The 12,895-nt window shown below is 45.6% G+C and overlaps 1 protein-coding gene across 7 annotated transcripts in view; it reads right to left on the bottom strand.

Moving 5' to 3' along the window:
• The window catches only part of EIF4G3 (eukaryotic translation initiation factor 4 gamma 3), a 101,320-nt gene that overhangs the window by 69,676 nt on the left and 18,749 nt on the right, over nt 1-12,895 (bottom strand). For 3 of the 7 annotated variants that reach the window (XM_062507371.1, XM_062507370.1, XM_062507372.1), the window contains exons 1-3: nt 5,691-6,176; nt 4,223-4,336; nt 748-780 (exon numbers count right to left, since the gene is read on the bottom strand). In XM_062507371.1, coding sequence (XP_062363355.1) covers nt 748-780; nt 4,223-4,336; nt 5,691-5,720 — 177 coding nt within the window. In that variant the 5' untranslated portion in view covers nt 5,721-6,176. Of the gene's footprint in view, nt 1-747; nt 781-4,222; nt 4,337-5,690; nt 6,177-12,895 lie in introns of those variants that run through there. The other 4 variants (XM_062507368.1, XM_062507369.1, XM_062507374.1 and 1 more) reach the window with 4 other exon arrangements.

The following is a 12,895-nucleotide window of genomic DNA, read 5'->3' as shown; positions in this document are numbered from 1 at the left end:
TAGCAGTGCCACCTCTGTTCCCTCAAAACCTAGAAGAAGCATCAAAATCAGTTCCCAAGGATAAGCATTTTGGCAAAGAGGAGTGTAGCAGCTGAAGAAAAGACAATTCCAGACACCCTGACTAGGACAGACAGGCCTGTGTATCTCTTGACACTGGAGAAGTCCCAATTCTACCAGCCCTGAGTTCCATGAGCCAGAGCTATTCCTAGTTCTCCTTCTTAATAATAAAGTGGTTCCTTAAAAAGCCCAAGTTGTGCAACAGGAATACCAGAAATTTCCTGTAGGTCTGGCTTTTGTGGGCTAAGTGCAAACGACATTCAGCAATGCAATGGTGACAGATAACCAGGTGTATCACACAACAAATGTAGGAACTAGGAAGTTTGCTTTGCTCTGAGTTGGAAAAGCAGGATTTCCTCAGGTGACACCTTCAGGAAACGGAATCCACTGACTAGTTTGGGAAACATTCTGAACAAGTTTCTAGTGATGTGAGAAGGCAAGGGAATCCCACAAATCCCTGGCAATGATTCCTAGAGGTTCTCCTCCCCTGCGGGCATGGGGTGGTTAATGGGAGCAGTGACCCTGGGATGAAGTCAGTGTCAGTGGTGCAGGCGGCTGTTAGCAGGGTTATGCACGTGCCAGTAGCTACTACAGGGCTGCTTTCCTCCACTCAGTTAGTGGGTCAGTCACCACCACCCCCACCCCCCAGCCAATTAGTGCAGGGTGATAACGAAGGGGCAGGTACTGTACCTGGTGATGGGCAGGTCGAGGCCCCGCTGCAAACTGAGGAAAGGCGGGAGAAACAAACACAAAAGGAAAGGCACAAAGAGTCAGAAACACCACAACAAACCAAAATGTCACACTCTATGCAAAATAAACCCACGGAAAATAAAAAAACAACGACACAGTCAAAAGCGTTGCTGCAGGACAGCGACACACAGGGACTGAGGTGCCACGATGGACATCGCTACAGGCACTGTGCTAGGACCTGGGATAAACAGCCAAAGCTGCCCAGGATCCTAAAGGCACTCAGGGATGTAGACATTCCTTATCCTGCCTGGTCAGAAAACATAAAAAAACCAAACCAAACAAACAAACAAACAAAAAAACAAACCAAAACATAAAAAAACCCAACAACTTAAAACGAGCGGCAGTGGAGATTCTGAAACTGTTCAAGGTGGAGGTCAATGGTTAAAGCAGCTGGGCCAGAGCCATTCCAGGGGTTTGGTGGAAGTGGAGGATGGAGACTCATGGCTGGGAAGAGCCAGGAGGCACAGGGGCCATGGCACATCCCTGAGAGGCAAAGAGCAGCCATCCCGTGCACATACACCCCCTGCTACTGCATTTCCAGCTTTATTCCTCCATTGGGATGGCAGCAAGCCCCTCTGTAATGAGTGGGATTTGTCACCCTCTCTGAAAGGGAAGGATCAGGTTATCCTGGGGAGCTGAAGGCATCAGCAGTGGAGCCTGCAGGGAGAACAGGAGGCCCTTGTTCCCAGCCCTGAGCTCAGCCTACTCAATCATTTCCCACTCACCTGGGCCACACGCAGAGGAAAATAATCCTAATTTAACATGCTTAGTTGACATTAAAAGCATTTCCCAATAAAGAATTGATTGTTAAAATAGAAATAAAAAATGAATGCAAGAAATGGAAAATATAAAGAAAGATGACCAGGTACTCAATTCCAGAGCTGAGTTAGGTGTTGAGACCCTTAATTCTCAGTGTAACGAACAAAGCTCCACAATGAGACCAGAGAATTCTACTGATGAGAGCTCTGATACTCAACTGCAGTGATCACAACTACATCCAGAGTGGATTTTACCCACCGTGTGCCTCTGCTGTGACGGCTTAGAACAGCCACCTCTGCTCTCTCAGGGACTCATTGTGGTTTACTTTCTGCCTTAGGTTAGTAGCCAGTGATCAAAACTGGCTACTATCGACTTTTTTAATAAGCTTTTTTTCTATAAGGAAAAGTGGGCTTGTGTTCACTTGCAACCCTTCCAACTCCTCTAGTGCCATCAAACATGAAGCAAACCATACAAATTCACTGGTCCATTTGATCTTCTCCTTTATAAACATTTAAGTTTCCTATATTTAAAGATTTCCAAGAACTACTCTGTTAAAACTGGTGTTGATATATTCCTTCTACCTTCACTTCATGATGGCACTTGGTGACACTTGGATGGAACTCATAGAAACCTTCAGAAGTGAGTAAATATGGACACCACAAACTGTTCCTGGGACAAGAGTTTATAAAGAATGACCTGCACTGGTACACCAAATAGTTTTCTCACCCTGAGAAATCTTCCCTAAGCCCTACATTAAAGAATAAAAAGCAAAGCATGGTCACCTTGTCAAACTAAGAAGCTCTAATTTCTATTTTAATAAAACAGAAGGATTCAGCCTCTTGGCATCCTCCTGAGGCTTGGGGGAGAGGAGGGCAGTAGCTCTGAGGATGAGGAGAAACAGTACCTGGATGAGTCTCTGGAGATAAAAGCACCTCAAGTCCATATTTTCTCAAAGAACTTCCTTTAAACCAGCTCAAATATTTTGTGTTTGGGAAAAGGGACTAAGGTACCCTGGAAGGGCTGAGCCTTTCTGCAAGGGTGCACATTCTGTGTTAGACACCAGTGAAATAAAACAGCCAAAAAGAGAATGTTGGGATGCAGAATCCTTGCACTGCTTCACTTCAGGGCCAAGGCACCCTTCTCATCCCTGATGCACAGAAAAGACCTGTTCTCACTGTGCCTAAAACAAGAACTGGAAGTTCATATCTGAAGAAGCCAAAGTTTAGTCCATGGTGGAAAGTAATGTGTGTTACAAGAAATAAAATAAAAGCTCCAAGTTAGTGAAAAATGCCCTCAACTATTTTGCACTGGTCACCACTGGCTCTTGATTTTTATTTTTTTTTAAATAATTCTGTCTGATATGAATTATCCCTGATAATAGCTGTAAGCAACAGAACAAACTGTAGTCACTGCTGGCTCAAAATAGACACTTTGGGTTATTTTTTCTCTGTTTGATGAAGACAGTAGATAGGAAAGCTTTCTAAATCCTGGGTCCAACCTTCCTGCCCCATCACCCCCACTCCCTACAGTCCTGCCCACTGCTCCATGGACTCTCTCCCTGCTGATGTTGGACTGGCACACCTCACCCCTCCTGGATTGCACCAGCACCCTCTCCAGCATATCTTTTTTCGGAAGAAGTCCTAAAATTGGACTGTTTGTGTTGAGATCACCCGGTGCTCAGGTCTGATACAGCCAAGGGCTAATGGGGAATTTTCAGCAGTGCTGAAGGACCCAGATTTTGTTTTCCTTCCCCAGCTGGAGCTTTGCAATTCCTGCTATGGGAGCAATGCTAACAGGGAGCAAACATGAAGCTGTCTGGATTGCAAAGGCAGCTGTCCTGGGAGAAACAGAAAAGCCTAAGCTCTGCACTTCCAATGGACCTTGGATGCAGAACAGGATGGAGGAAACTCCAGCTTGAGGGAGGGGTTAGATCAGTTCTGCCTGTTCACAACAGAAACCCAGGGATGGCAAAGCCACCCTGCCACCCTCCTTGTCCCCTGCTCACCCTCCCCTCCCCACCAGATGGGACAGTTAAAAAATAAAACTAGAAAAAAAATTAAATTACAAACAAATAAATCATGTGAAGAACCAAACGCAGGAGTAGCTCAGGCCTGGGCTAGTCTTGCATTTGTTTTGGGGTGGGAGGTGGAATGAGATGTGATGGGTGGGAGCAGCTTTTAGTCATGGGGTGAGATGGGCACTAGCAGAGCACATAGCAAAACCTGCACACAGGAGAGCTCAGAACAATACAAACAAGGCTGACAGGTGCAGATAAAGTCTTCCTCGGGATCTCCTCAGTTACAGGGCCAAAACCCTACAAAATTTGACATTTACTGGCCAAATTTCCTGCAGATTCTCTCTCTGCTGGGTGACAAAGCCCAAGGGGCCCTGGTCTCTGTCCTACCCCAGGTGAGCCCTCCCAGCTGTAATTCAGCTTTGGGTCCTTGAGGCACCACCTCACCTGGCAGAGGCTGCCACAGCAGCTTGTGCTTTCAGCAAAGAAGCAAAATCAGTGCAATTTCTGTAGCCAACAAAAGAGGATGTGGTAAAAAAAAAAAAATATATATATATATAATAAAGAAAAGAAGAAGAAATAAAAACAGTGCCATGGGCACAATTGCCTGCAAGAAGGAGTACAGTCTGTTATATTGCTTACAATGCAGTATTTTATCCAGCCTCTTCCAGCCAGGGACCTGTAAACCGGACTCTGTTCCAAAACCTTCCTCCTCTTCCAGTTTTCTGTGCAATGTATTGGCACTGTTCTGCTGGGCTGTCAAAAAAACTGGTTCAGAGATGCAGCTCTTCAGTCAAGTTTTTCCTCCAGTTCTAACCATACCAGCTTAGCTGTGCTTTGCAACAATTAAAGAGAAAGATGATTATACTTACTGAGGAAAAAGAGTTTTACCAGCAGTGTCCTGCATTACTGATCAGAATGGGGCACTAAGGACAAATTCCCAGCTGTTCACATCAAAGAACTTAAAAGTCAGCGTTAGCCAGCTCATTCATCAGCAGAGGTTAAGGGGCCTCAGAATAAATCCTAGCATGTCCTGGAGGGCAAACCTCCAGAGATGGGCAAGCCCCCCAGCAACGTTGCAGGTTTGGGGTGCTCTTGCCCTGGGTATATCTGTATTTACACCTGTTTTATGGACAAACTCCTCCATCCCAGAGGCTTTCAGTTTGCTCCAGGAGCATTTGCCTTACTTTAAAAAGAGAAGAGTGCTGGGAAGGCACCAGGGAGTTATAGACAACCTGAAGGTGTCCTGACACACAGGGGCAGGGAGCTGCAGGATTGCTGCTCCCTGGGCTGACGGATCCTTGAGATGTAGTGATGGGAAGCCATCATGCCTCCAGAAGCTGGGCAAAGGCTCTGATGCCCTAGGAGGGTCTTCTAACATCATGTGGAGCTGTGCTACAAGCAGAGAATCCCCAGAACGTACCAGGTTTGCAGGACTGAAGTCCTACAACAGCAGAGTTGTATTACAATAAATGCCCACCCCCAAAAAACAGACTGTGAAGGATGATCAAACCTGAAGTTGGATGAAAAAGGGGCTTAGCACGAAAAGATCTGAGTACACAGAAGCTCTAGGCTACATGTGAGCACCTTCAGGGTTAGAACTGATCAGTGGTACTGATTTGGGAGCAAAGCCCAGAGGCCACTGGAGACCGAGTGCTTCTGCACAAAATTGCTTGTGTCTGATCTTTGGTCCATCCCTGCATAAAACACATCCTTAAAGAAAAAAATAAAAATAAAAATAAAAATAAAAATAAAAATAAAAATAAAAATAAAAATAAAAATAAAAAAGAAGATAAGAGAAAGATTCTGGCAATGAACCTGAGCTCTATAATGAAGTGAACCTGAAAGCAACTAGGCTAAAAATAAATGGTGTTATTTGAAGGTAGATGAGACTCCCTCCACTGCTTCTTTAGGAACTTCAGAAGGAAAATTAGCCTACCAAGATAGTGTATGAAAAAACTCAATTAAAGTTTGACATTTGGGATGTTCTTCCAGGTCAGTAAAACAGGCTTTCCAGAGAACCAGCCATGTGCTATAGACACACACAAACAGAGAAAACACACAAAGGAGGAGGAAAGAACGACAGATGAGGTCAGCTTGGGCTCCTTACCGGCGAGCGGGTCTGAGGCTGCGTGTTCATTGTTTGAGGGGCTTGAGGGTACACCAACGTGGTTGGAGCTGCATTCTGTCCTGAGGGATAAGGAGCCTGCCAGGGAACAAGAAAAGAAAAGGGAGTGGATCCAATGATTCATCCAAAAAAAAAAAAAAGAAGGAACAGAACATGTTATCAGCTGGAGTGACTGACAGTGAGATAAAGGTGAAAAGATTACAATGGAGAAACTGTCTCTGTCAAGGACCAATTCGTCAACACTGCCTCTCATGGTAGCAGCTTGTAGCTACAATAGCAGGTCCACTAGTAATTAACAGCTGCATTACTCATGATTAGTCAGAGTTTACTACTATTTTATAAGTCAGTTTGCTACTATTTATCACCTGAGTTCCCAAAGTGCTGCAGTGGAAAACAATCCACCAGACACATACCCCAACAGAGTGTCACCAAAACCCTTAGTGTCCAAAGGCCTGGACACCGGTTTCCAAAAGCTGTCCCTGAACCAGCTTCCAAGGAAAGCCAGAACTGTAGATCATGCCAATAAATCCTTCCAGAAACAGACAAACAGCAAGAAACAACCTTGAGTGTGTTTAACAGAAGCTGCTGTTGCTGCAATAATAAAGCCTTTCCAATGCAATGGAACAGCCCCAAATCATCCCACATGGAAGGCAGGCCATGGCTACAGGGTCTGCACATTTTTCCTTCTTCCACCCATTTCCATGGGCTATAACAATTTATCCCAAAAGATGCTCTCCCCAAGTGTTATTTGCCCAAAGTAACAATAAACTGGAGCTATGGAGCTCTGCTGATGACGCATTTTAACGAGACATTTAGAAATAACTTTTCAGAATGTCTTTTTCCTCATTCTTTTTGAACTAAAATACTACAATTTACATTATTAATTTTTGAGATAGTTTATTATTGTAATGGCACAAAAACCAGCCTCCAGCCTTCAACAGCCTTTGCTCTGAAGGCCTGTAGGAGCGTCGGTGGGGTAGGATGGTCAGGACGGATGGAGACAAGAGATCTCTGAAGTCAAGTCTTGGAACTTGTGGTTTATTGTAAAGGGCATGGGTGAAAGGGCCCTGCTTGGAGCTCCAGCCACAGCTTAGAGCAGGTCCATAACAGCAAGAGTAAGAAGAAGACTGAGAGAGTAAGAATAAAGAGCCAAGAAAGTAAGAGCAGTAGTAAAAAGAAAGGCAAGAGAGTAAGAGGTAAGAGAGCGAAGTTCCCGTTACAATACAATACATCTGTGTTGAATATTCTAATTTTCACTAACCAATCTAATATACTATACAAATCCTATACCATTTACATACAGCCTATAAGAATCATTACATTACCACACTGTGTTACATTTCAAACCCTAAAAACTCCTCTTTGGACCCCTTCTGCCAAGCTAGTAGGGTCTTCTCTGACCCTTAGACCTGTCTGCAAGCAGAGGGAATTGTTTAATCAAGAGGGGATTACTTTCAGCTGGCCATACTATTGTTTTCTTTGTTGTTAAGTAACTAAGGTTTGGTATGTCAAAGATGGCTTTCATTTCAATCTCGCTTATAGTTTCCATATTCTCATCATCTTTTGCCAGGCAATCGTATTTGTAAGGTCTTCCTGATTCATCTCCCTCAACAAAGAACCACAGAATCATGGAATTGGTAATGTTGGAAAAGCTCTCTAAGATCTTAAAGCCCAACTGTTCCCCAGCACTAGCAAGGCCACTACTAAACCACGTCCCCAACTGCCACAGCTACACATCTTTTAACCCGCCCCCCCCTCGCCCCCCCCCCAGGGATAGGGACCTCACCACTGCCCTGGGAAGTCTGTGCCAGGGCTGAACAACCTTTTCCTTGAAGGAATTTCTCGCAATATCCAGCCTAACTTTGAGGCCCTTCCCTGTCCCTGTTCCCTGCAAGTAGAGCCCGACCCCCAGCTGCCCCCTCCTGTCAGGGAGTTGTGCAGAGCCACAAGGAACCCCCTGAGCCTCCTTTTCTCCAGGTTGAGCCCTTTCCAGCTCCTTCAGCCACTCCTGGTGCTCCAGCCTCTTCCCAGCTCTGTTCCCATCTCCTTCCCAGGTCCTTCTTCTAATGAGGGTCCCAGAACTACCCCAGAACTGGAGATGCCCTAGAAGTGCCAGCACAGGGATAGTTTGCATTATCTTTTTTTTTTTTTCTGCTCTTCCATCCTTGGACTAATCACCTGTTGACTAAAGTGCAACACAGGGTAAATGAAAATACAGTTCGGAAACAATTCAACCAGGAATTCCCTGGTCTCAGGGGATAAATACAATAAATACAACAAACACCCCCCCCCCCACCCCAAAACATGGTAGAGGGGATGAAGAAAATTAGCACAGCCCAAAAATAGCCCCATCCCAAACCCCAATGGCTGCAACACCTTCTATTCCTACTGTGGGACCACATTGGAACTTCTTTTTAAAGAGCAAAACTTAGACACAACTCCACAGACATGCAAGGACACTGCTCCTACCACACAACTTAACTAGGCAGGACCTTCTGTTAGGTTCTGCCTCATTTTCACAGCTTTTTGGGTCAAAATGATGATAAAATGTGTGTCTCCAAATACACCACTAGATCTTTACTGTGATCCAGGACATCAAACACACTGGGCAGGGTATTTAGCAGGATGATGTTGTTCTGGAGGAGTTTATACTGATATAGCAGCACAGCTCTCCTTCAAGAGCAATTAAATGCTTTGCTCAGCACCTGATGGCAGTAGCATCCTCTGAGGTTTGCCCTGTCCCTCCTCTCCAGGAGCTCACTGATCCAATCCACTCCAGCCAAAACCTAATTAATGTAAACCACTAAATAGAAAGAAGCCTATTTTTTTTTTGAGATGTCAGATGCAGCATCAACTCTTTTCCCCTTTTACTTGATAAGTGATTCTGCTGGAGCTGGTGCTGTCAGTGTCATTCCAGAGTGAATAACCCAAAGCTAAGGAGACGTGGGGAAAGTATTCATCCGCAACCTGGAGAAGTTGTCCTGCCTTTATAGTATCCTGCTACTGACCTTCTGCATCTGGGATCTCTATCCAATGTGAGATTAAGGCTTCTTCCAAAGGTCCTGTTGCTGTTAATATCATGGAATCATGGAAGGGTTTGGGTTGGAAGGGACTTCAGTCATCCTCATCCAGTTCCATGCCTGCCATAGGCAGGGACACCTCCCCCTGTCCCAGGCTGCTCCAGCCCCAATGTCTAACCTGGCTTTGGACACTGCCAGGGATCCAGGGGCAGCCACAGCTGATCTGGGCACCCTGTGCCCATCCTCATGGGGAAGGATTTCCTCCTAATATCCAACCTAGACCTACTCTCTTTTTGTTTAATGCCATTCTCCCTTGTATCTCACCCACCAGCCAGCAGTGAGCACACAGGGTAGGTGACTGTGTTGGGAAATACTGTAAATAAATAGTATCAATAAATGCACCAGATGATCACTGGTTCCTCATGCCTCCAGTTCTACATCTCAGGAGATGAGATCTCATCCCAAACTGCTGCTCCCACAGCACCTCAGCAGCAAGAGAAGAAAATATCTACTATCCCTCCCCATCTTCAGGCTCATGAAAACATTTTCCTCAGGCTTAAATTGCATGTGACAGAGAAGAGCTCTGTAATTACTCCCAAAGGGTAAGTCAGATATCTGATGTTGTCCCAAACTCTGTACCTGCCTCCAAAACAGCTCCCATTTTATTTTAATCACCCAAGCCAAAAGAAATGTGAGAGAAAGGGAGCACAGCTAGCACTAAGCCTAAAAGTCCTCTGAGTTTTAGCAGCAAAACTATAAAACAGATATTTGGAAACACAGTGCCAAAGGCACTTCACTGGTGACACTTGCTTGTGACACTGACACAACCCAGGATTAAACTTGCTTTAGTATTTAAACCCTACAAAATGAGCACAGCATGTAGTTATAAAGAAAAAAGCATATGAAGGCTTAACTAGAGGCCACAGAAGGGTTTCTGCTATTAAGGTGTCATCAACCAAGGCAGTTTTGGACAGATGACCTCCATGGGTGCAAGGTCACAAGTAAGGAACACGTGCAATACAAATCCTACTGCAGACCACAAACATCAGCTAAATAAACATGTTTTACAACTACTGTACAATAACAAATGCTTCTGCTCCACACATTACCAACTAGAGAGATGTTGCCTTAACTGGTATTTATGTTAAAACCATAATAGGGGGACGAAAAGGGAGGGAAAAGTGGTTTATAAATTTCTGCAGGTATTAACTTCACATCAGCTGTGAGAGCCTAAATAAACTATCAAAGATCCAACAGAATAAATCACAGCACTCTGCTGCTTTTCATACACACCAGCTGATTAAAGCATTGCATCTATTCATCGGTCAAAGGACTTTATTCTGTGCAAAGCAGCTAAATGGGTACCGAGAGTGACACAGTCATGTTGCAGCCACACAGGGCTCACAGGGCTCTGTGCACTGGGGCTGGAGTGCTGGAGTGACAGAATGAAGAGATCAGAGAGGAAATGCTCCACAAATCCCCTAAATAAACTCCCACGGAGGGGAGGGCAGGGAAGCAAGTAAAGGGGAAGCATCTAAAGGCTGGATTGAATCCCTGAAGTTCAAATAACTGCTGGAAGTGGACAGGGTGCTGCTGAGCTGTTCCACTTTGAGACAGAGCAATTTGCTTCCCTTAAAGCTCTCACCTTCCTGACTTTATATTTCAGCTGTGGCTGTTCAGGGGAGGAAGGTGATAACAGCTGAGTGTTTACGCATTCCCACAACTTGCTGGGAAAACCCTTTCTCTGGGCTGTTTCCCCCTGGAGCTGCTGCCTGTGCTAAGCAAGGAAAAAATATTCACTATTAACAAAACCACTGAAAAAAAGTTATTCTTAGCTCAGGTCCCAAGCTGGTTAATAAACACTGAGCTTGCAGCGTAATATGACTCCCTTGGGACTGCCTGTCCTGGGAATAAACAGCGAAGTACACACATCAGGCTCAAAAGAGCTGAGTCACCCAGCTCTGCCTCTGGAAATTTTTTTTGGGAACAAAACCCCTCCAGTCCTAGGCAGAAAGGTGTCAGTTACTGAGCTCTGTGGCTGGCTTGGCTGGGAAGGGGTTAATCCCTGCAGCTGATTCCCGAATCCTCTCTGGACTCAGGGAAGAGGTTGCTGGGTCTGTATTTACTGAGTTACACACAAGGAGAACTGGACTCAGCTCCAGCACATGACCGTGACTCAGGAGCTTCATGGCCGCTGGTGACCTTGGGGAGGAAGCCTCCACATGCCCAGTCCAAACCTTAGCATTCCCAGTCACTTCCCAGCCTCACAGGCACAGCCACAGCTCTGGCTCCCCCTGGTCACCAGCACAGAGCTTAAATCTCTTGGGAGGAACATAACAGAAAAAGCAAAACACTTCAGAACAACACGGGGTTTTCTAGGGCCATGGGCAGCCCCTGGCTGTTCCCCAGCAGTCTCGAAAGGCTTTTTCTGTGTGGCCACAGACCAATGTGTTGCTGCAGGGGAATTAAAACTATGGTCCCTTGTCCAGGTGGTTTTACATCTCATTATATCTCATGTATCGCTGCATTACTGATGAAGAGCCCCCAGCTAAAAACTCAGCAAAGTGCCACCACACGTGTTTTCAAAAATATCTTGTTATTATTCAATGTCAAGACATAAAATATGAAAAATATGCACTGGCTGGAAACAGGACAAAACTCTTAAGAGATCCATCTCTTTCCCCAAACAACACAACACTCCCAGCCCACCCCCTTTTCTCCTGCAGTACTGGGATTTCCGCATAAAACCTGCACTGGTCTGTTCCCAAGCAATTCCCTGATCTGGTTAAATGCTAAATACTGATTCAAACCCCCCAGCTGGGCACTCAGAGGCACAGACAGTGTTCTTTATACTGTACATCGTAAGGGTCCTGTCCCTCGATTTATAAATTCTTACTCACACAAGCCCCTAAGACCAAAGGCAGCTGCCCGTGGAGCAAGGTACAGGAAGGGAAGATCATTGCACAGGAGTCTTCTCTTTATCCCCGTTTTGAACAACAAGACTTGGTTCTTCCTTCCAGCTGCTGAACGATTTTCATTGAGGAAAACCACAAAGGGAGCATGGGACCAGCTGTGTTGATGCACCAGCCCTTGAGGCTGCTTTTGCAGAGTTTTCCCCTGGGTCACTGGCCTGGACAGCAAGAATTTTGCCTCAGATGCAGGTGAAGAAATCCCCCACAGCAGCAGAACCAAATATTTTGCTCACAAGTATGGAGCAATGATGACAGAAAGGATGTGGCTTTTAACTGTGAATCATCATTTCTTTGTGGAGCTAGGCTCTGTGGCTCTGCCCTCCCACAGCCCCAAATCCAATCACTGTGACAACTCAATCACTGCAACCCAAACAATTGCAATCCTCCAATGAGGGAAATCTCTGGGCATTCAGCTGTGGGAAAGTAAGAGGATTATAATTTAAACCCTGTATCTTCATTTCTCCCTAATGAACTCCCTAAAGGCAGCACAGGCCAGAACAGCAGCTCCTCAGCGTGCCCCTCTTCATTCACACCAAGCACCTTGATTTCCCCCAAGCTTTGGTTTCTGCATGCCCTGGATTTTGAGAAAGGTGCAGCAGCACAAACTCAGTGGTGGCAGAAGAGCCTTTCCTGGCCTCCCCACAGGCAGCTGCTCCCATTCCTGTGAAAATGCACAAAACTTCTGAAGACTGAAGGCTGCAGCGACATTTTACTTTTGTCTGATGTGAAAAGCTGTGTTATTGAAGGCAGAGAGAACAGCCTCAGCCATAGAATCCCAGAAGAGCCCAGAATCTCCTCCTTCCACAGACATGTGGCCAATGAAAGGCTCGTTTTCCATCCAGGTGCTGCCTTAGGAACACAGACAGCATCCAGGGAAAGGCATAAGAAGTTCCTGCTCTCCCTTGTCTCCCTTACTGCACTCCCAGGGGCTGCAGCAGAGATCACTGAACACAGGGTAGAGCAGCTTCCAACCTAAAATCATATTAAGGGACAAAATAAACCACTTTTAACTATGCTACTGAGCTCGGGAGATACCAAGGATCAGCCTCAGGCACCTCTTTCATCTGACCACAAAGAGGGCCTTTCTCCTGCACCTCTTCTGGACACATCTGAATGTCACCACTGTTTTGGCAAGCACACAATTCAAGTCTACATCACTTTTTTTTCCTCCCTGGTGTGCTCTGCACTCAACAGA

The sequence above is a fragment of the Cinclus cinclus genome, chromosome 23 (assembly GCF_963662255.1).
Source record: "Cinclus cinclus chromosome 23, bCinCin1.1, whole genome shotgun sequence".
Lineage (NCBI taxonomy): Eukaryota > Metazoa > Chordata > Aves > Passeriformes > Cinclidae > Cinclus > Cinclus cinclus.
Note: the sequence above shows the minus strand (reverse complement) of the source record. Positions and strands in the feature narration are given on the sequence as shown.